At 38.7% G+C, this 24740-nt stretch overlaps 1 protein-coding gene across 2 annotated transcripts in view; it reads right to left on the bottom strand.

Moving 5' to 3' along the window:
• Positions 1 to 24740, bottom strand: part of TENM2 (teneurin transmembrane protein 2) — a 216416-nt gene that overhangs the window by 49504 nt on the left and 142172 nt on the right. For both annotated transcript variants that reach the window (XM_042452450.1, XM_042452449.1), the window contains exons 10-15: positions 23245 to 23364; positions 17548 to 17809; positions 15136 to 15403; positions 12856 to 12999; positions 10933 to 11182; positions 8631 to 8651 (exon numbers count right to left, since the gene is read on the bottom strand). In XM_042452450.1, the coding sequence (XP_042308384.1) occupies positions 8631 to 8651; positions 10933 to 11182; positions 12856 to 12999; positions 15136 to 15403; positions 17548 to 17809; positions 23245 to 23364 (1065 nt within the window). The remainder of the gene's footprint in view (positions 1 to 8630; positions 8652 to 10932; positions 11183 to 12855; positions 13000 to 15135; positions 15404 to 17547; positions 17810 to 23244; positions 23365 to 24740) is intronic.

A 24740-nucleotide genomic window follows, 5' to 3' on the forward strand; every position in this document is an offset into this window, starting at 1 on the left:
AGAACACGGGTGTTTCATTTTGGTACAGTAGTTTGAAAAACAACATTAAAACCAAAGCAAAATATATGGGAACCTAGTGTGAGATGGCTTGTGACAAGAAGCTGTAAATTATTTTTCAAAAATATACAGCATCTGTGGTTTCTCATAAAATCTTTACCCCATCTTCCTGCCGTGCTAAATAACAGAACACACTATAGTCTACCCCGAAGCAGCATAAAAGATGAATGGTCTCATAATTTTTAATTGCAGTCTTTTCCCTTTCTCATCCTTCACTCTTTATGGAAAGAATTTTTATAAAGTGTTTTGTAACTTTATAATGAGACGGCCAGTCCATGGTGGTTAGAGGTTAACATGGCTATTTAGTATTCCAAAATGGTAACAAATGTCATGCTCAAGGTTAGTCATGCTGAAGATTAGTATTGATGAACCAAGGAAGAACAGTCTTTGGTGTGTTATTAACCAAAACAGAATTAAAACGTTCTAAATTATTTCCCCTCTTCTGAATCTTAAACTGCGGAAAGCTTCACATTTTACATTGAGAAACACCTAACAACACTTCTATGTGTATTTGATACATGCTCTCTGTCCTAAAAACAATTTCCTAAGAATGCAACAAATCCAGGTTGCAACACTTTAGCATACTTTTGAAAACAAGAAGTGGCCTTCTAAATCTATGGTTTTAAACAAGATAACTTTAAACCATAAGTTAAAAAGATAGCTTGTTTCATCAAACCATAGTTGAGGTCTAATGTTTCAAAACTATGGTTTATTTGACACAAGACAACATTAAGCCCTAAGTTATAAAGATAGCTTATTTCACCAAACCATAGTTGTGATCTAGAGTTAGGATGATATGGTATATTTTTATTAATCTAAAATGAAACTGTGGTGGAGGAAAGAGATTGTGTGTTCCTGGGGAAAGGCAAGATTATTCTAATCACATTAAACTTGGTTTACTGTGATATCTAAACACAACCAAAGTATATCCATTTTCTAATACTGAAATACTGGAGTGAGCTTTGAAAAACAACAACAATGCAAAATTAGATATCAAAATATGAAAAATGTCAGCCTACATTAGCTTTTCTATTTGTGCCACCAGGTCAGATCAAAAGAGATATTAGAAGCTATAAAATGATGCCTGGCTAAGTTGTCCCTTCCTACATATATCACAACCTTTGAACCTTTGTATGTGTATGTATGTGTGTTCAAGTCACCTGCCAACTTATCATGACACCATAAATTTCATAGGATTTATCTGAACAAGTAATACTCAGAAGTGGTTTGCCAGTTCCTTCCTATGAAATATAGCATACAGCACCTGGTATTAGTTAGCAGTCTCTCATCCAAGTACTAGCAGAGCTGATCCTGTTTAGCTACCAAGTTCACAAGGGATCTGGTCCCTAGAGGCCCTAGGACGGTAACCTAAATATGTGGGGTTGGGGCTTCTTACTATGTGGCAAGTGAAATTAACCATGCAGTTTTCACTTTACAATTATTTAACTACTGTTACAATTTAGAGCACAAAAAGTAAATTTTGATACTGGACTCTGTGAAGCCTTGCTTCAGATAAAGCCCTGGTCAAACTAACACTCTCTTTTTGCAGACAATGGCACTTATCACACGGAGGGGTTTTCAGCTCTGATCCGAAGCCACTGTGGGTCCAACCATGCAAATTCACATTAAAACGTGATGTATTATCTCACATGATTGCTTTCTATGGGGGGTCGTTCCGAGGCAGATCCACAGTCAATCCAAAGTGATTCCTAATTTTTGTGAATTTGGTAACAAGCGAATTCACAAAAATTGTTTCCAAGCTCACTTCGATTTCACTACGAATTGGTCTGGTGTGGAATGCAACTTTGCTTCCGTCCTGGTACACCCTCCAAACCTCCAAGGTCCCACATTTCCCATCCTGCTGAACTGCAATTTTACTCCATTTGCTTCTGATACTCCTTCAAGAAAGGAGGCAGCATAATATTTCTATAATAATAATAATAATAATAATAATAATAATAATAATAATAATAGAGAACAAGGCACTGCATAATAATAATAATAATAACAATAACAACAACAACAACAATAAGAAGTTATTAGTTTGCTGAAGCACCAGAGCTCTCTGGCAGAGAAGGCTCAATGTCTCATGACACTACAGTTCCCAGAATCCCATAGCACTGAGCCAGGACAGTTAAAGTGGAGTCAAACTGGATTATTTCCCCAGTGCAGATGCAACCTGAGAGAAGGCAACTGTTACAAAGGGAAGGAGAGTGGACTGGATTCTGGGAGGTGGTACTTTAGGGAGCATGGAGAATAAGGGAAACTGGATCTTTCACTGCATAATAATAATAATAATAATAATAATAATAATAATAATAATAATTTTGCTGATGATACATTCGGATGAAGCAGAGGGCATGTAGGGATAGGTGACATTCCCTATTATTCACGTGAGCTAGCATCCATGTGAAACTGGAATCAGGAAGTGGCCCCCTTCTTCACCTCGGAAGTGCAAAGGTTCACAATGCATTCAGACCCCCACTGAGCATGTGCAAGGGGCCCAATTCGCATTGGTGAATCCACATGGTATGTACTGGTGTGGTAATTTAATGTGCACTTGCTCCGCTTTGACTCAGGAATAACCACAATTTCGTTCTTCATGTGTGATAATTCATCATGTGAATTGCCTTGGATTCGAATTGACTCTGCTTCCCCTTCACTTCAGATTGGCTCTGGATTGGAGTTCCAGTTTCACAATAAGGGCCAGTGTGATCTTCTAGCTAGGTATATGAATGTCTCAGTGGGGGAAATGTGTAAAACAGACATGAGTCAGTGCAGAAGAGTAGTCTTTTCATGATCATATACCGCCTTAATAGGCTTTTGATGCAGAATGCAATGGCAGTGAAATGTTTCACCGTACACAAAAAACTCATTCAACAATTTTGTGTTATGCAATAAAAACAGAAATGAAGCAGAGTTGCTGCTGTACTCCAATTTGGAAGCGGGAACTGTTGCAGTCAGCTATTTTACATCAAATGCCTTTGGCTTATTTCTCCTCATGTCTTCCTCACAGTTTACAGATGGCGTCAGCACCCAGCCTCAGCACTGGCATTATCAACAGACTTTTTGTTACCCTACTCTTTCTTTGAGGAAACACAGCAGTGCTTCTTAAAGGGGTCTGCATTACAGTGCTGGAGAGAAGGTGCTGGTAATCCATTTATACCTAACACAATGTTCTTTGGGCCTCTGCTCACCCTCTAAGAGAAGATTAAAAACAAAAGAAAACAGCTAAACTGACCTTTCTTGTCCTTTTTTTTTTTAATTCTTTGCTGAGAAACAAGTGAATAATGCAATTTCCCTTGCTGGATTAGCATTCTGTACTAACTGTGAAGTAGTACAGGCAATTTATTTGTGCTTCCACAGCTATGGTGCACCTACAGAATGATTGTAGCTGTCAAGCATATAATACCTTATGCCTTGAGGCAAGTCTATTTTTTTTGGAGGAGGGTCTTCATATCAGATACACTCATGATCTCAAAACAAAGAAACAAAACAAAAACATCCCCCTGTCCTTGCCACTGTTAATTATCACTTGCCACTACTGCAAACAGACTGTCTTTAACCTTTCTGGGCCAAAGATAAGAACCACATGACTATCCAGATGTTGTTGCATTGCAACTCCCAGCATTCTTTACCACTGGCTATGCTGGATAGGGTGGACAGTCACATGATTAGCCACCCGTGTTCTGGAGAGACCTCTTTTTCTTGACAATTTAAAATATCTGTTTATATTTAAAATAATCTAAATCTAAAATATCTGTTTATCTATTTACCAGGCCAGCATTACAGAACATTTAACTGTGTAGGTTGATAGTAAAGACCGAAAATCATTGAGCTGCAACCATCAGAATCACTAAGCACTGAAATACAATGGAAATAAAGACTGTTTAAATATGATTAAAAAGCAAACATTTTCTCTAGGGTTTCCAGAGTGCAATTCCCATCCGTCCTAACCAATATAATAAATAGCGAGGAATGCTGGGAGTTGCAGTGTAATAATATAGCAAGGGCTACATGTTCCCCTTCCTTGGTATAAAAGAACAAAATACTGGTTTGCTAAGTTATGAGATTTTTGGAGATATAATATCTGATTTACAAAATTGGAGATCTGAGATCCAGGAGACAGGCAATCAACATCAGGTCCAATGACATGATTTAGCCAAAGAACAAAGCAGCTTTGCCTACTACAGCCAAGGTTTTTGGATTACTACTATTCCTGGGTGCTCCTTTCCTTTAATAGGGAAAATCTGCCGATGCTGGTCAAAGGATCCCTTTATTCTTGTTGACATGGAATCAGTCAATATTATAGATAGGGGCAACAGGCCAGACTTTTGAAAAGCTAATCAGGGAAGTTTTGAGAAATGAGACAATCCCATTGTCCATGCTAATGAGGGCTGAGTTGGAGGAATACTCATTATTCATACTCCATTTTCTAACCTAGAGATTTTACTGGTGCTCCAGTGCTTTATGCCAATGATGTAATTAATTGTATTTTGCATTTTATTGTTTTAAAGTTTAAGTTATAAAGAGAGTTTGCTTCCAAAGCCAGCCTGAAAATATTTTAAATAAGCGAATAAAAATATAAGTTATGAAAGACTCTAGTCTATCTAAAACAGCAGTGAGTCCCTGTATCTGACAAGGAGCTAAGCTATTGTTCTGCTGAAGTCTTTCCCCTTATCTTGTAGGGTCAGTTGATGTCTTGAGATATTACCTTATTTCTAATAAATCTGTCTTGACAGCTGTTGGAGGTACAGAGCCAGTGAGCCACCTGCAAATTTAGAAATGTCAGCCTCAGCTATTCAAATAGGCAACTAGACTAAATGGAGAAGCTCCTGCACAAACATGCCTGACTTACAACAGGCAGATATAATGAGTATTTTAAATAAGATCTCTGCAGATGCCCCCCAGGGTGATATGGAGCAAACTTCTTCAAAAGCCAATGGAGGCTTTAAAAGTGAGCAGGACAAAGAATGAAAGTGAGAGCTCCAGTTATTTCTTCACAAACAAACTTATTGGTCTATGAAGAGTCAAACTCCAATGTTTTTTGAGAGCAACAAAAATGCCATGAGTTGGTTATGCCGAGACAAGTATAGTTAGGTATTTTTGTGGACAAAATAGTTATGCAGTTGGACACTGATTGTGGGAGGATATATATGAAGGAAAATGTAGAAAAGTCAAAAATCAAATCCTTCATTGACTCTTTTGCTGGAAATATTGCCTGTAATGCTTGAATTGTCATAGCTGGATATCATGGGGCATGGGGCAGACAATGATGTATTTGGGATGATGCACAATGACAGCTGACACATCTTCCAAACTTATCACACTGGACTCCTGTTATAGTTAAGTATGGATATTGAGCTGACTGACGCTGCTCTGACGATAACCAATATGATCACTAGAGGCACACAGTGCTCTCTTGCAAAGATGTTCTTCAGTACAGAATAGGACAATGAGGAAGGGAGATGATGGAGCTGGGAAAAGCCCAGCACTAGTAAACCAGCTTGCGAAGCATGCCTTCCCTTCATCTGCACAACCCCATTCAGAGGTTTGTCTCTTGGTTTTGCTAAAATATTGACATATTGGGAGGATAGGTTAGAATGCTGGGAAATGGAGTGTTTTTATCATCACTGTTAGTATCATTACAAAGCATGTGAAGATAGTACTGTGAGCAGTGAAACTGAGGGGATATACAGACTGGCACTTTATACACTGCCTGTACACAGACTAGGGCTAGGTAAGGGCTGAGCATTTACATGGTCTGAAACCCTAGTCTGCCACCTGGGCACCATCTTGGGGTGTGCCCATTCAGACAGCGTGAGCCATGATGATGTCCGTCGTGCGCAGTGTCCAAACGGAGCTGCACATGAGGGCATCATAAAGCTGTGCAGCAGCCCTTATGATGCCCCTTCTAGAGTGCAAATAGGAGCACCGTTTCATGGCTTCTATTTGCACCAGGTTGGGGGTGTGGCATGAGGTTGCTGCGTCCTCAACCCAGGCCCTACCAGGGGCGTCACAGAGCCACCCCTTTCATATTCCATGGCTACCAAAGGACCACATACCCATTAGTACTTATCAGGCTGTTTGCATCTGTGCCTCTGTGCCCACTAATATTTTTTTGCATACCTGAGAACTTGTTTGCATACAAAGAAAGTGATAAGTTGTCTGTAAGTGGCCCATTCAAATCCAAAATCCTTTGTGTATGGAAATGAAGTGGCAAGTCCAGTTTTAATGATGGTCCTTAGTGAACAAAGGCACTGGGAACTAGCCAATGTGTATGGAACTGTCATCTTCCAGCCTGGGAAGGAGTGAAAGAATAAGCCCAATTCCATCAGGTCTGGCCTCAATTAAGAAGAAGAGCCCTCCCTTCAGTCCATCTACCTTGGTCCAGGCCTCAGAGGGAGAGAAGAACTTCTGGACCTGATCCCCTTCCCCTCCACCATTCCCTTCTCCTTTTGTGTCATGTTTTTTAGATTGTAAGCCTGAGGGCAGGGAACCGTCTAATTAAAATAATAATTGTAAGCCACTCTGAGAGCCTTTAGGGCTGAAGGGTGGGGTATAAATACCGTAAATAAATAAATAAATAAATAAAAAGGAAAGATCAGTTTGGCTTTGGAAGTACCCTATAGATGGAGAGGATAGATGAATGTAGGACACTCCCCTGAAGATGTGGTCAGATAGTGTTGAAATGAGTGTAGTGAGTCAGGATGCCCTTATCTTTGTTCAATCCATTGCTGAGGGACTGTAGTTTGTGAATGAATTCCAATTCTGCTGTTTCTCTTTCTAATCTACTTTTGTAGTTGTTTTGTTCAAGGACCATGGTTATGAGGTCTGAGATGGAGTGCTCAGGGAGATTGAAATGTTCTGTCATCGGTTTGTGTGTACGCCCATTCCTAATGTCTGATTTATGTCCATTTATCCTGTGGCCCTTGAAGTAGGTTGAAGATAAAGAGAGAAAGTGAGAGGAGGAGAGTGAAACTGGCATATTTTAAAAGCAGCTGAAAAAGTGTTATGACAAGGGATTAATTTGGACTGTTGCTGCCTAACTGGGACAGTTGAAGGGTATGATAGACCAAAACTAGAAATATTTGTAAGATGATATTCATACAAATGATTCTGCAGAACCAGGTGGGGGAAAATTAATTCTGCTGAAGCTGGTTTACCTACTAAGGACTTCTAGTGTGAGGAAATCACCTTCCCCCAGTCAACTGGAAATTATCTGTATCTTTGTTCAGAACAGAACATGGATGTGATTTTTTTTTTAAAAAAACCATTTATAATCTACTTTTTAATTCTTATGCACATTAATAACCTGCAGCTACATCTATTTATGCCAGTAGTGATGCATTCTTCCCATAAAACTGGCAAGAGTAATATACTGAATAGAGTCATTTTAATCCTGTGGGCCACGAATACCAGCTTTTCTTTTCTATGAGCAATAAAATGATTATAGCACAACAACATCTACTCAAATCGAACAGGCTGCTTAAAAGAGTGAGAGAAGAAGTGAGGAAAAAATGAAGTAGCCTCCTTTTGATCACAAAGTGCAAACATTAATTCTTTTATCACGCTCATTTCACTATTATGGAAAAGAAATCCCATCCAAACAATTTAGAATTCCCTTCCTCTCTCTCTCTTTGTTTCAGCAGCTCAGTGTCATAAATGATAACATGTTGCTTTATTCATTATATTTAGCAAATGCAGAAAGAAGCTTACAGTATCTCAAGAGCCAAGTTTGAATTATAGGGCCAGTATGTTAGCCTGGTCAAACTGGATCTATATGATAGCTCCTCTGCTGTTTTCCAAGCTGCATCTTATTTATTCAAATTGTAAATTATTTTATCTTGCAACAAATTGACTTCTGATGATCGGCAGCTCTGGGAATTGCCAAAGATGCCAGTGAATGGATGCAGGAATGTTTCATGCTTCTGCTGTGCTTCCCTTCTAATGTCTACAATGCGCAGGGTAGATGAACAAAATGTAGATTCATCTGAAGAGGGAACAGAGAAACTGACCAGAGAAGGAATGAACCCCCTTTGCACAGGAATTTAAAGTCTGTTTAACATAACTAATGAATTTGGTGGTTGGATACAATCTGTCCAACAGATTGACCAACTAATAACATTGTATTAAAGGGGTGGTGGTGGTGAGGCTGAATCCAGAAACATTCATTAATGAGTTGGAAATGAGTTTCCGACCCATTTCCAGTTCATTAGTGCCTTTCTGAACCTTCTCCAGCCTTTACAAAAGGCACTGCTGTAGTCTGCCTCAACCATTTAGGCCAATTACAGACTGTGGGAGAAATGTTCATATAAAAGTTAGCTTGGGGTTCATTATGCTTGCATTCCATTATATATTCCTAATTGCTGTCAGAACTTATTTGGTTGGTTTTTTGACTGCATTGTATAATTGCTAATGCTTATCATATTCATAACACACAATTAGCACATGAATGTCGCTGCATCTGATGCATTTAAAACAGAACAGTACACAAGACGCACCAAACAAAAAAGGCAAACACAACAGAACAAACAAACGATAGCAAATGATAACAGGAATTGTGGTCTTACCTATGTTTAAATTCTTTATTTCTTTACAGAAAGGAAACAGAAGAGGGTGGGGGAGAAAGAGAAAATGGTTAGGTGAAGAGACCATAAAGGAAACATAGCATTCTGTCTTATTCTGCTAGAGGAGATGGGCAAGGGAACCTCTTTTCATCTTTAGCCTTAGGTTAATTTAGGGATGAAGCACAACTGAAGGTGTTGTAAGCACTAGACCCTGCAAAAATAGTCCCTCGAGGCATTTTTTTTGTAAGAAACTTTCTAGCTCATTGAAAAAATGTATGGTGGAAAATTGTCCATCTTTGATTTTGACAGTGAAAGGAGTTGGTAACTATCTGTCAGCAGGTTTGGTGCAGTGTAAACCTGACAAAAGTTAAATGGGGTAATATCCCTTTTAGTCAAACAATGGCACCACAAGTACCACCCACCTAGAGTCTGCATTAGCCCCTAGCAGATTCCACTGTCAGCACAGCCATTCATCTTGCATGTAACAGAGCAATGAGATACTGTGTTTTGTAAATTCATCCCCATTAATCACATTAAATCTCAGCACTATCAGGTGAAATTTAACAAGAATTCTATGTAGTTTACTTCATAAAGTTTACTTCAGATAAGGGGAAACAGATGCATACATGCAAACAGAGAATTGATGGATGTTTGTGTCATCCAAAGAAATGCTTGTAACTCCATGACAGACATCTATCTTGAAGAATGAGCTTCTATATTTTCTGTCCTCTGACCTTCATTCTCTGAACCAGCAGAGGTCTCATATAATATCCTACCACATAAAGTTAATGCTTATAATGTCCTAGCTCCTCTCTCTCTCTCTCTCTCTCTCTCTCTCACCAGGAATACATTCACATATGGCTCTTGATTTTCTTTTTATTGATTCTATGCAGCTAAACTGTATCAGAAACTATCCAGTTTCTGTCCAGGCATGCACAAATACAGCTACTGTACTGATAACAAACTGGAATAGAAATGGACTATAACATGATAAACCACACACCACACCTACAATAACTAACCTTTTATCTATGATTTGGCCATTGAGCTTTAGGTAGTCTTTGTGTGTGTGTGCGCGTTTGTGTGTGTGTGGAGGCAGGGGGCAAAGCTTTCCCCTTCAACTATTTCCATAAGGATAAAAGATAAGCTCTTACAGCTTTATTCTGTTCCAGCATCCTGCTTCTTATAAAGCCAGATACTTCTAGGAAGCCCACAATGAGGACAGCAACAACTTTCTCCTGGAATTTTACAGCTTCCCTCAAGCAGCATAGGCCATGTCCAAAAATTAACTTTTCTAAGCTCTGGCTAATAGCCATTGAGAAACCTACCATCCAATATATGGGCTTATTTTCTTGTCAGTGCTGCCTAACCCAGTGGCCATAAACACACCTATTTCCACAGAAGTCACATTAAAACATTTATTTATTTATTTTTGTAAAACAGCACTTCTTTTTGGAGTACAGTCCTTGTTCTACTACTTTCCCAAAATCTGCCAGGATTTTAGAATTTAAAGGAGAGAGCTGAGGTGCCACCCTCATTTGAGTGCATGGGAATCTGCTTTACAATGAATCAGATCATTGTTTCAGCAGGGTCAATATTTTGGTTTCTGATTGTAAGCAGCAATCCAAAGTTTTAAACAGAAGTCTGAAGGCCACCTTATCTAGCACACATTTTCTCTAAAGAAGTAAGGATTCTTCATTTAAAAACTAATGTTATCTTCCAACTGATAAACACACAAAACATAACTAGTAAAATTATTCATATACCAGACACCACTGATACCTTTGCAGTATGTTCCTTGCCTTGTTCTTTTATTGTTCCTTCCTTCCTTCCTTCCTTCCTTCCTTCCTTCCTTCCTTTGCTTGTCTCATCTCTTATTTTTTCCTCTCATCTTTACTTCATTTCTTTAACCCTTGGAAACTTTATCTTTTTTGGCCTAATCTTACTATTGCTTTTTCATCATACTAGTACTCCATCCCTCCCTTCCTCCCTCTCTCTTTAATAATCTCGATTATTGTTTAACACCTTTGTTGAATTATCACTATCCATTTGTGTTTGGAAGAAGATCCCATCTGACTCCAGAGTGGTTCATTGGAAAACAATGTAACTAAATTTCTATTGGAAACTTTCTAGTAAGGGAAAAGACAGATTCAGGGTGACTCTGACAAGCATCCTTTCCTCATTTGAGGAATTCATTGTTCAGAGAGTAAGATGTAATGGTGGGTAGCTGCAAACATCAACAATATAGGGAGCCACAAAGAAAAAGCAGGTACATTTGTAGCAGTATGCAGTGCAGTAGAATTACCTTAGTTCCAAAATGCTGGTGACGTTCCTAGAGGGAAAAATGCGTCGGATGTAGTTAAAATCCCCAACAAAGAGGCTTCCATCAATTCCTACAGCAAGTGCCACAGGGGCCAGCAATTTGTTTCCTTCAGCAAGCCCATTGCAACTTGGGCAGGAGATACTTCTTCGGCGACCATTTCCCATGATGCTGGTGATCACAGCTGGCTGCTGAGTTAGAAACTGATTCTCTCCACTGCCTTTGTGCAAAATACCTAACAATGAACAGAGATGGAAATATTTCTAATTTATGTTTCAATAATTTGCTGTTGCTGTTATGTAACTGTTTCACTGTGTTGTATTTTTAATCTCTACTGTTTAACATCTTGTTATGTGAGGCATCTGGTGAGGACTTGGTCTTAGATAGTCTTACAAATGATTATGCAAATATAAATAAATAAAATAAGCAATAAATAAGGAGTTGTAGAATACCACTCTTTTGCTGAGACATATTGCCACTATCTTCTGGCTGTGTGGGTTCAAGCATTGCTTTCAATTTTTATTTCAGCTCACGCCAGCACAGAAAAGCATGTGTATATAAGCAGAAAATAGAAAGGAGACAAGATCCAAGTGCTGCTAGATAGTCAATTGTTTCTTCTTTTGATAAGGCATTGCTAATATTTAATGGACCAGCCCTTTGGAGAGTGTTGTTGATCACTTGTGAATTTTGTTGAATGCCCCTGAAGAAAGCCTGCTTTCATACAGACTCAAACACTTAGAGCTTTTAAAAAGAACCAGTGGTTGACCATCTAGCAATACATGGGGTGTGTTGGTCCCTGTAAGTCTCTTTTCTATTTTCACCTTAAAACCAAGTCGGCTGCATCAAAGAACTGAGTTCTGCAGTGCTGGCAAGCAGGGCATTGGAGGATGATATGTCCAGCTGCCTTTCAACAGGGACTGGTGATGCACAAAGCAGAATCAAGATCTCTGTGGGGTCCTGTTATAACTCCCCAGCACACTGTTGTTTGCTGATGGGAGTAAATTCGATGCACATTTTTTTCAGTGTCACACTCACCAGCACCACAGTGCATCCTCAATGCAGCTGGCCAGATTTTAAGGTGGATTTGGGGACATTTGTGATTACAGCAATGGTACCATGACTGTGAATGTGAAGAGGAAAAAAATCCTCTTCACCTGTGACCCTGTGAATGAGACACCTCCAAGACTCCCTGTTCTCAGCCACTCTGCTGAGGTCTTTCAGGTTCAGCACCATGACCTACCTGATTCACTCTAGCCAGCTAGAATGCAGTCTTCTTTTTTCGACTCCCTTCTATGTGGTTGTAAGTCTAATGATGCTGTAAGTGACTAACCTTTGGCATTTAAAATGTGGTTTGCCATCAGCTTAGACATGTCCTTTACATGCAATCTTCATATGCTAAGTGAAATTTTGTTTGGGTATAGACTATGTAGATCTGCCACCTTCACCATAAAGAGCAAAATGTATCTTTGCTATTAGGTCCCTGCATAAACTACCAAACTATTTTTGAGAGAACTACATTAATTCCATCATTCTAAAAAGAAGAAAAACTACCATGAAAAGTAGAGAGGAAGCAGGGAAGTGAATATCCTGCTTGTTTATACAGAAGTGTGATGCTCTGTCATCATAAGATACTGAAATGGGTAAGTAAATTGATGTTTTGAGGGTAACCATGACAATTTTTTGTGGATTTTTGGGCTATGTGGTCATGTTCTGGAAGAGTTTATTCAGAGAAGATGCCAGCCACAGATGCTGGTGAAACATTAAGAATAAACTCTTCTAGAACATGGCCACATAGCCCAAAAAACCCACAAAAAAGTATAGATGTTGGTTGTGAAAGTCTTTGAGTTCACATGACAATGGAGTCTGCACCTAAAGATTCAGAAGCAGAAATGAAAATCACTTACTTACCACTTTTTATATTAAGCACATGATGCTTATCCAAAGACCACCCCCCAAGTTTTGAGGGGTCAAGTTCAAATCCTTGCAGCAATGCAGTCCTTTTCTCCCATAAAATTAGACTGGGACAGGTCTCATACTCAAATCCCACAGACACTGAAAACAGATGCAGAGATATATGTGTGTACACAAATAGTTGTCCACTATGAAGTTGTCCACTATTATTACATTCAGATACAGTGGGCCCTTGCTATCCAGTGGGGTTTAGTTCCAGGACCCTCCAATGGATACCGAAATCTGTGGATGCTCGGCTCCCATTAAACACAATGGCATAATAAAATGATATTCCATATTCAAAATGATAAGAGAAAGATTTTCTTTTTGGATTGTTTTTCTGAATATTTTCAAGCTATAAATGGTTGAATATGTGCATATGGAGGACTGATTGTATTTGACTACATTTGACCTTGAAACTTAGTTCATTTGTACTGAAGGAGAATCTGGGAGTCGAAGAGAAATGACTGATCTAATGGGTGGGAAAATCTGCTGTGATGCCGGTCAAATTTTTATTTTTAATTAGTTGAATGTTTTCAGCAATAGTGAGATGTAATATCTAGCCTCCATCTTTTATTTATTTGATCATGAAAAAAAATGGTGAGAACAGCTCTATGGAAATATATTAAATGATGCACTAAATATATGTTAATAGGATATCTGCAGAAAAGGAGTGCTATTATGTAGAGACCTTTGAAAATATGAAATTACAAGTGATAGCTTTTGCCAAATTGACTTTTCTTTCTCCAATTTTAATATGAACCCAGTTATTAGTTACTGTAATGGTAATGGATTCTGAAGAAGTCTTCATACATTATGTGCTAGGAAATGTGTTTACCACTGCACTTACACACAGCAGGAAGCCATGGCCAATGCCAGCTTCCTCAAACAAGTATAAGCACAATACACATTCTGGAAAATGCTGGGCTTGTAATGAGTATTTTACATTTTAGCATACATATAGCATGTTTTGTGTGTTTGGTTGCTTAACAATAAAATCAGAAATCTAGCATGTTTGAACATATAACAAGGACTAAAAAGACCTGGGTGCAACACAGTTTGCTGTGAAGCTCAGTTATGGCCTAATGAAGTTAGGCCTTTTCTAAGTGTCATCTGTCCCATTAAAATGGGATAATTCCACCTACACTTCCCAGAGATCCTAAAGATACAAATGTGATAAAACAATAAACTGTGCCCTGATTCCCTGTTAAATTTAAAGCAATACATAGATAAAGATCCACCCAAAAGCTCCTCATCTTTACCACACAGATTCATTACATTACATTGTAATATAAAGTGAACCATCTGTGAAAAATCTGTGCAAAATGCCCAATAACACAGAAGCTTGGTTCACATAATTCTCCACAAAAGCACTGCAAACAACAAAACTGGGTCTTCACACAGAAGCCTAGGTTCACATCGCAGGCCATTTGTATGGTAAAGGCGAGAAGCTATAGTTACATCCCTCCTCCTGACTGAATAAACAGCCCAGTGCACAGTGTGGCTGTTGCTGTAAGATGCACAACAAAAATTTGTAATTTCAGATATATGGGTATATGATTCTCTGCGGTTCACTGAATTTGTGGGAATCGGGGATAGCCTAATTCTAGCTAGCTAGTTGAAAACAGGTTTCAGAAAGTAATAATAACCAAGACTAATGATTCAGTGAGAAGAAGCACTAACAAGAAGCAAATGATTAACTGAATTTGTTCTAAATTTTCATTTCTTATGGCTGCAGTACACTCCAAACGAATCTTAACTGAGGATCTGATATACAGGGTGTCTGAAATTCTATACAGAAGAGATTTGAAATTGCAAATATAATTTTTGGACACTCCAAATCTTTGTAATTCAGAATTAGGTTGTTAAATTTACAGGGTTTTTTTGGGAGGCGGGAATAACCATTCTTTTTTTCCAACCCCACCACATTTAGATACTAACAAGAAAAAATGATGCATCTTAGAAATGGCATTTTGATTTGCTATATGGCTATACATTTGAATTTTTTTTCTGGCACATTTCACGTGTTGCATCTCCAAAGTTCTTTCCTTATGCTTCTCCAGCAATCTCTGATCCACTGATTATAGCACAGCCGAATCTCTTGGAACAGAGAGGGAAAAGATGAGTCATGGATGAAAGCTGGTATTAAGGGCTTGAGTTTTATTATTAACAATTATCATTGAGTTTTTACTTTAACTGGTTGTTGAAACTCAAAATGTGTATAATTTGATGGCGTACCTACAGCATCCGAGAGCCCATAAACCTTCTGACCATAGGCATCTGTTTTGTCCCAAATAAAAGTGTATGCCAAGTTGGGAGATGCTTGGAAAGACTTTTGAAAAAGATGGCCTTCCACTGCTACCATCAGGTGAACTTTAATTAAGTTTAGAGGCACAAGAGACTGTGTCATGGTGATCTTAAGCAAAGATTTGTATCCAGCAGTCCGGGAACTTAGATAGCAGAGTTTTATGTTGGCACCGGGGATTTCAATTTCTTCATGAAGAACCTGAATGAGAAACAAGAATATACATTCACTGTGAACTTTATGGAGCATATTCTTAAATTCATGGGTTATATTTATGGATTAAAGGTTTTTTTGGTGGGTTTGTTTTGTTTTGTTTTTGTTTTTTGCTTCTGGGAAGTTTTAGCCTGGCCTGCTCATGGCAGAACAATTTAAGATATAACATCTGTATTAATAATGTTTCAACCACTGTTATAATTTCTTTTGAAACCCACACTGCTAACTAAAGCATAAATAAGAACCACAGGTTTTATTGCTAGTTATGTGCAAGAGGACTGCAAGAGCCTGTAATTATATGAATCTGCAACTTCCACTGACAATCAACATAAACCAACAGGGAAGCCCAAAGGGAATGGAATAATAATTCTAATAGCCATGGAGATGCTGAAAAGGCCCCTCACCAACCTATGTACCCTTGCTCAGATGAAAAAAACAAAAACCTAAAAACAAATTATTTCCAGTTTCACCCTTTTTTTTTGCAACTAGTGGGTCAAAAGCAGGGGAGTGGGGAGAAAGTCAGGGTTTTTGAGATAAGAGGGGATCAGGTGAGTGGAGGAATATCCTCCTCATCTGTTTTCCTTATCTTCCCAAGTTCTTGACTGAGAAAAATGTGCCTGGGTAGAAGAAGCTTCAAAGAGGTAATCCATGGAGTGATGGGGGTGTGTGTGTGTGTCTCCTCTACTTGAGTGTCACTTTTACTGCTAAAATTACCCCTCCTCCTTACATGTGATTGCTGTGAAGTTTAAACACACAGATCATTATGTCCAGTCTCTATTGCAAGGATCCAAGCTGGTGGAGCATATCCCTTCACCAGCATAGTTTTATTGGTCAACCAGGGAAGCAACAGATTTTCTCCTTCTTCTTCTCAGCTAGAGGCTTCTGGGCCCAACTCTGTGCCATCCTGGCCAATGATTGGCTTTGGAATGCCAATCATCTGCCCTTGAAAACCTGGGAGAGGAGAAACAGCAGCAATCTGGACAGGGGCAGAAACTGTATCTTAGCTCCTGGATGCACAAGGGGAACTGGGATGTAGGGAGGAAGCTGTGCTCAGGAGGTAAAGAGATACATCTAGAGGGACTGCCCAGGGAAGAACCTCCTGCTAAAATGACCTTTAAAGTATTTATACTGAAGTAACTGGGAGTTTCACCAGTGTAAGCCACCTACACAATTCCAGCCAATGAGAAAAAAAGCTAAAGGAAGCGTAATACATTCAGTATGCAAACGAACAGGAAAAAGAATTAGTACAGGGGCTCCGTCTGTTGAATTAAATAGAACTGGTAGTTAACTGATGTACTCATATCTACAACAAGCAAACGATGAATCAGGAATCCAGTACTGGGAAGACAGAAGAAAGATGAGACACAAGTCTGACACATGTATTGTGCTAAGCTTCTTCAATAACTCCACAAGATACATGTGTAATACTCATGTCTGTCTTTATTGATGTGATGATGTCTTGAGTCTCCAACAGGTTTGTATCCAATTCTGTACAGAAAAGCAATGTCAGAAATGATCCACAAAGAACGTCTAGACATGTATTTCTTTTACAGCTTCACTTTTTGAAGTTTGACAAAAGAATGAAAGCTTTTCCCCAAACAGAGCCGATTTACACTTTAGGCAGTGGCAACAATTGCTGCATTTATATTGGGGTTCCTACAAAGTATACATCTAATGTGAAGGGCAAATAAATGTCTATAAACACATGAGAGAAACAAGCCAGTGACCCAACGGACAATCAAGGCATCCATATTGTGCCTGCTACAATGGGCCCTTGGTATCTACTGGGTTTTGTTTTCCAGGACAACCTGCAGATACCAAATTCTTGGCTACTGATATACAGTGGGGTAGTAAAATGGTGTCCTTTCTATAAAAAGTCAAAATCAAGGTCTGCTTTTTGGAATTAAAAAAAAAATCAGGCCATGAATGGTGAAGAATTCTTGGATACGGAGGGTCTCTGAGTTTTTGAATATGTCACCCCACTTTAGCCTTTGTATGATTCTGAATAGAATTAATGTAAAAAACAATTCTAGTCCTACCAATATAAACTTGACCTGTAAAAAGGATTGCCATAGGGAACTAACAGGAAAAATAGAATGCTTGTAACATATTTTTACATTCATACTTGATACCTGGGTTTCTGGAACAATGGGATTTCGACCAGGAGCATCGCTGAAGAAAGTGGAAAGTGGTGATGAAATTATAACAGGGTCAGGGCGGATAAAACCACTGAGGTCACAGCTAGGAATAGAGTTCTCTTCAGTCTTCATTGCAAGTGTATCCATGGCATAGAAACTATTCCATGGCAGCCACACTGTCCTCTCTTGGCTCATGAATGGGGCTCGCTCAAAGTGTAAAGTGAGAGATGCTCCTCCATTTGCAATCAAGTCAAACCTAGAAAATGTGGAATCCACATCATAAATGGTTCTATAGTGATGCAAAAGAAGAGGCAAAGAACAGTGAGGGTCATAAAGACTAAACTGAAAAATATGTTAGAGTTGAAATAGTTATGTTAGATACTTAGATACATGGATTTCTATCTGTAGAGATAATCAGAGAAAAAGGGAGAAAAGAAGAGTTGAGACTAAAAAGATCTTGTCATACACACAACACACACACACTATAGATGTTGAAGCCATGTCTATACTACCTGGCAGAGCCTTCTCTTCTAAGACCTCTGAGCATTGCAGTTTAAGTAGAGCTCTCAGTTAAATAATTCTTAGTAACCTCACAAAAATAAAATTCACTGGCTTGCTGATGGGAAAACATGAAAGCAAAACAGCTTCAAAAATGATTAAAATGAGTAGTACAAACATGGCTTTAAAAAGGGTCCAAAGGATAACATCTACAAAATATCACCAGACTCAGTGTTAAGTAGAGCTTTTGTGAGTTAATCCTAACATTGACAGAGATATCTTTTCATTAGAAAGGTTGTGGCAGATGGCAGAGAAAGAGCAATGATGGAAATTTGCATTACTGTCCTCTGTACTGAATCTCTTTTAGGAAGGGAGAGAATCCCCCCCCCCGAATTTTAAAATAACTGAACATTTGCTCTAAGGAAACCTGATCAGTCTGTGACTTTCAAGCTGGAAACGTATATTCCTTGGGCAGTGACAACTCTCTGACAGAGGAGGGGTGGAATCTTCCCTGGTATTTGCCAAATTAGATCAATTGGACATCTTCTCTCTAGTCACTTAATCCATGAAGCATGCCAACCTTCCTTTGATAAGCACTCATAAGAGTGACAGATACAACTCACTCATTTCCAACAAGACTGGTACCCAGGATCAAACGTCGGTAGGAACATCACTTGTTATCACCTTTAATTCCCCATTCAAACCATACCAGAGATATCACCAGATTCTATGCCCAGCCTAGTCAATTTCTCTCCACATGCGTTGGGTGGTAGGCTTGTTTTTGTTACCAGACAGGGGTATTTTTTGTTGTTGTTAACTGTTCTCGAGTTGATTTCCTCCCATGGCGACCCTGCTGATGAGACATCTCCAAGACCCCCTGTCCTCCACCGCTCTGCCCAACTCCTGCAAACTCATACTTGTGATCTCTTTAATAGTCCATACATCTCACGTGCGGCCTTTCTTTCTTTCTACTTCCCTCTACCTTTCCTAGCATAATTGTTTCCTAGCATTATTGTAACCAGACAGTTACCCAGCTTGAAAAGATTATCTATTAGTAACAGCAGGCATCAGAATCAGCCCCAAAAGCAACTTTAGATACTAATTCTATCCCCATGTCTACTCTTGAAAAACGACTACAGACCTAATTATTTCACCCATAACATCAATTATAACACTTGCTCCAGTGTACTGGTAGTATATGCTATAATGTGCCAGCAGTGCCCTAGTGCACTTTATATAGTAAAAATAGGCTAGGTTTTGTGCAAATATGAATGAATGAATGAATGAATGAATGAATGAATGAAAATCTGACATCAGAAACAGTGATATTCAAAAATCAGTTGGTGAACACATCGGTTTCCCAAGACACACTGTTTCTGGACTCTTTGGATAAAATGAAAAATAAAAATAAAAATGCATGGCCGTCTGTAGTAACACACTACTCTTGATTATTTGAAGAGTATGATAAATTTTGTATATTCCCTTCTGTCTTTCTCAGAATCCTATCCCTTATCGGGATGAATTTATTGGAAACCATGAGAGGTCTGGAGACATAACCATCCAGCTGAGACCCTGCAGACCACACTCATCAAAATATCTGAAAGTGGAAATAACCATATAATCACTTCTGTTTTTTTTTGGGGGGGGGGTGAAGAGGGGCATTTATTTATTTATTTATTTAATATCCCACATTTCTCCCAGCATATGATTCCAGTTGGCTTGCAACAGGGTAAGACAAAGTGCAGTTTAAAAAACCATTAAACTACAATTCTATTCCAAAGCACAAGTTAGAAACATTTTTCAAAACACATCGAAAAAGTAATAAACCAAATGTCTGTCTAAATAAAAAACTTTTTGCCTGCCAGGAGAAAGACAACAGGGAGGGAGCCAACCAAACCTTTTGTGGAAGTGAGTTCCATAGCTTAACCCCCAAATAGCCTTAACATGGAGAAGCGCACCTTCCTGTAGGCTTTTGAGAATGCACTCTGTTTTGCAGCTGAATTATTTTTCAGCCTTAGACAACTTGGGAAAAGGCTGCATTGGAGGCCTTGGTGGCCTACACAATCCCTTTCCCAATGCAGAAGTTAAACTTAATATTTTGTCCTTGATTTGGACCACGTGTTTTCATCAAACATGCCTTAATTTGTGCAGGCATGCTAGGATGCCCTACTCACCTCTCAACGATGGTTTGTTAAACAACTATTGTTCAGACAATCATCCTTGTCCAGTGTTGTGCTTTCACATTTCTATCTCCCACCACTCCTTCCCACCCAAGGATGTCTACAAATACCTGCCTACTGGGGAAACACTCCACATGTCTATATGCTTATGTCAAATAAAAACTGTTAGTCTTTAATGTACCACTAGACTCTTTCTTGTTGTATTTTGCTGTTACAGGCTGTGGAAATTTTCATTAACTTTTTTGCACTTTATTTTTTTTTCTTTAAAAAATGTAAAAGAATCTGTTATATTATATTGTCAAGGACCTTCTTTTAAAATTCTGTTCTCATGGTCCCAGCGGCCTGAGTGCTGCAGTTTGCTTTAACAAGATCTCTCTTCCCTTCCCAGAACACACAGAAACATCCAAATGCTTATTTTCTTGATCCATAAAGGCCTATCAGTACAAACCTCTGCTGTGAGCATAGAGCTTCTGTTAACAATCCTTGTAACATGATAAAAATGTGTTCATGAAATATGGTAATACACTGAGTAGTGAGGAGCTTGCAACATGAACAACCCTTAAAAAGCAATGTGTGCATTCAGAGGCCAAAATAAAGCTCTGAGCAGCAGGCAGCTTTAAAGAAACAGTATGATGAAACAATACTAAGGGGGGAAGACATAAAATTATGAAGCAGAAACTGTAACATTTATCCAGAAAAACATATTAAGGCCAAAAACGGATGACCAAAAAAATCAAATAAAACTACACAAAAACAATAAATTGTCAGAAGCAAGATATGCTTAACTCTGAGAGATGTAAATGGTAAATAGTTCAATGTTTCCAAACATACATATCCAAAAGAGGTTTACTGAATGGTAAATGATGTAAATAGTCCAAATATCCACATCAGACATGGAACTGAAAAGTATTTGTTCTAAGCAGTCCAATTATCCAGACAATGACCCAGGTTTTTCATACCATTCCAAAGGCTTCTTCATTAATTTGCAAATAACAACAAAAGATTAATTCAGTTTAATGACCTGATAAGCACAGTCAAGTTAAGGCACATTTCCAGCTTGTTTCATGTGGCTGTCTGGACTGTTTACATCACATGTCATTGAGTCAACTCCATTTGGCTTTATATGTGTGAGGACATTCCTGCTGCCACATTGCAGAATTAGTTAAGTTTGATACTGCTTTAACTGTCATGGTTCCAGCCTGTGGAATCCTGGGATTTTAGTTGGTTGTGTCACCAGGAGTCTCTTACAGAAAAGGCTAGACGTTGACTATAAGCATATGCTAGAGGGCCTAGAAATTTTTTAGAGAAAACATATTAAGCAAATCTGCAAATGTCAAATCCACAAATGTCAAATCCACAAATGTGGAGGACTGACTGTATCATCATTCTGTATATGCTGTTCCTCTCAATTTATTGTTTATATATACAGGTAGTTTCATTTGATTCTTTATTGATTCTAGTGGTTCTCAGTCATTAATATCCAGTGGTTTTTAACTTCATCTCTCAGAATCCCTGGCCACTGGACAACATCCTACCCTTTTTAAAGCATGTGCTCCCACTGCTGCTGTTCTGTGGGAGATAATCCTTCAAAAAATATCTCCCTTCACGAATTGGATCCATAGAGTGGTAGTGACAGGTCTGGACTCAAATGGGTGTGCAATCTACCTCCTTTCATCTGTCCCAACTGAGAGATGGTTGGAGGCAGGAATAGATGAGTTGAAGTACAAAGGTGTATATTTGAGGGGGAAGGAGCTTAGCACTTCATTTATAAGAAAATGGAAAGGGGGCATTTAAGATAAGAAATACATCTGGGAAAACTGGAGGGAGAGTGGATTAGGCACACATTTACACCATAACAAACCATGTCACACTTCCATAAACCCAGAAATATGTCATAGAATATTGTTTTAAAGACTGACAAAGTCCCTTTTTAGGTAGGATTTTTTTCAAAAAGCCCAGAAAAGGTGGGAGCACTGTTTGTTTAGAAAAAAAATTATGGAGACGTTAAAAAAAGAAAGAAGCAAGCAAGACGCAGTAAGAACAGTAACAAATGATGCCATTTCCCAAGACATTTGAACAGCCTGGAAGCAACCTAGATACTATAGTTTCTGGTTCACATTTCTAGGTCTTTCTCTTTTGTTTCTGTTTGTTTAGAGATCCCTTCCTCTGATATGTATTATGGAACTATGCAACTTATCAAAGTCTACAATCACCATTTGCTGCAATGTGCAGTGTATGATACATTAGACCTTAAAATCCTAGCACTGTAACTCTGCAATGGACACATGAATCTTACTTCCAACTATGCAGTATTCAGATCAGTTATTCTAGTTCAAATTCATTTTATGGATTATGTGTTCACCTAGTTATTATAATACATTTTCCCCACAAACATATGATTTTACTGCCATATCCAATAAATTAGGTAAAGCATGACACACTGTAGTTTTGTTTGTGCTGAACTTGTGTGCTTTTCAAATCAGTTGATAAATAGAAAAATGGGACACACTTCTTCACACAGCAGGGAATTGTCTAAGTATATTCAATTATACTCTTTTGATTATGTTCTGCCCTCAAGAAACTGTAAAGCTAACGGGTTTTCAAAAAGGAAAGGGGCAGCTGGGAACTTTTAAGAAAATACACTGTTTTATAATGATTTCCCCCCCTCCCTGTTCCAAAAGAGTGCTAGCCTGCCTTGCATCTCAAAATTAAATATTTCTGGCCTCAGCTGGATATTGTTGTAGCCTACAAATGTTTTCCAAGATACAGTGCAGTTTCTCTGAAAAGAAGCCCAAGTGCTAACACATTATTTCCAGAAGTCAGTCTTTCATATTTAGTCTCAGTTAGTATTCAAAATGCCATGTGAAAAATGACTTTTGTGCTTCCTTGATAGCTCCTTAGCCCAGTAGGAATTCCATGCATGATACCACATGGTTTCAGTAGATAGCACCATCTGTTAATCTGCAGAGATATTACATACTAAACAGGTCCTGAATAAAACAACTAGACTTACGTGCCATCCTGGCGAGTGATGGTGTAGCCGTACTTTGGATACTTGACAAAAGACACGTTGACTCCAACGAGTGGAGTTCCATCTGTAGTCACCACTTGGCCTCTTATAAGAGATACAAGACTAGGAAAGAAACACAGTTAAAATGTCAGCTCAGAAACAATGCTTTATGGACTCGGAAGACTATGCTGGATGTTCTTACTCTGCCATAAAAGCATCTTCACTCTTGACTTAAAGTAATGATAGAAACAGTCACTTTGCAGGGCTCCTGAGTCCATACACAAAAGCAGGGGCTGCACCTATTCGCTCTAGTTTCAAAGAACAGTCAGGAAATAGACAAGAATGTATTTAAAATTTAAATGGGGTCACACTGGATTTGATTGGCCAGCTATTTGTTTGGATCTCATACTGTTTCCATGCAGGAAAAATAAAAGTTTGATTACCAAGAAGAAAACTAGCTGTATTTTAAAGTCTGATTTGTTAACTTGACTGCCTTTTTAGTTTTAAGGCCTAAAATATATCCAGCTTTATTAGTCAAAGGCCATAGGTTGAGGCCTAAAATGTCTTACTGGGAATAGCCTATTTATTTGGATGTGTGTCTGTGGCATTCCCTTTGGTAATTAGCACCTGCCAGCCAAGGAGCAGACCACCCTTTGGCCCACTGTGGTTTATTAATGTTAATTCATTTTGGACACTTTGAGAGGAATTACATCTCTCCTGAAATACACAGTGTAAAGTTGCCCTAATAGACAAACCATGAGTAGTTCCTTATTTAATTCTCTGGGAAGCAGAACTGGGAATGATGGCAGCATTTCTCACTGGCTGTCACAATCCCAGCTAATACAAAGACAGAGAAATTCTCAATTCTGAAAGTGGATCAGTTTCTCACTTACTACTGTACATCCTAAATCCAGCATTGCATTTTGACATCTTTCAATTTATTCAGGCTTTCTTCCCTTCCTCATTGGAGTGCCATTAAAAGGGGACACCTGGCATGGTGTGTTTGGGGGAAAGCATTTCTGCCGCGAGTGGCTCCTATGTGCTTTATCTGTTAAAAATAATGCTTGATTAAAGTACTGGGCCTAGAAAGTTACATTGTTGTTGTTCTTATTGTGTTTCTTCACGTCATTCCTGACATATAGTGACCTATCATGTTTTTTCTTGGCAAGATTTGTTCAGAGGAGGTTTGCCATTGACTTCCTCTAAGGCTGAGAATATGTGGCTTACTCAGGCTTTCATGTGGGAGCTGGGAACTGAACCCTGATCTCCAGAGTCATAATCCAACACTCAAACCCCTATGCCACATTTTATTACTTGGCAGAATAAATATCTCTTTATTATTTATTCCTGCTAAGGGTAACATTGGGAGAGAAAAATCCACGAACTTTTGGATAAGGATAGGTTGCCATAAAAATGAAGTGACCAATGGTCTTTCTCTCTCTTTCTGGTATTTCTTCAAGTTCAAGCAATGGCTTTGTTGATTACCTGGGCTGTGATTT

This window comes from Sceloporus undulatus, chromosome 2 (assembly GCF_019175285.1).
Source record: "Sceloporus undulatus isolate JIND9_A2432 ecotype Alabama chromosome 2, SceUnd_v1.1, whole genome shotgun sequence".
Taxonomy (NCBI): Eukaryota; Metazoa; Chordata; class Lepidosauria; order Squamata; family Phrynosomatidae; genus Sceloporus; species Sceloporus undulatus.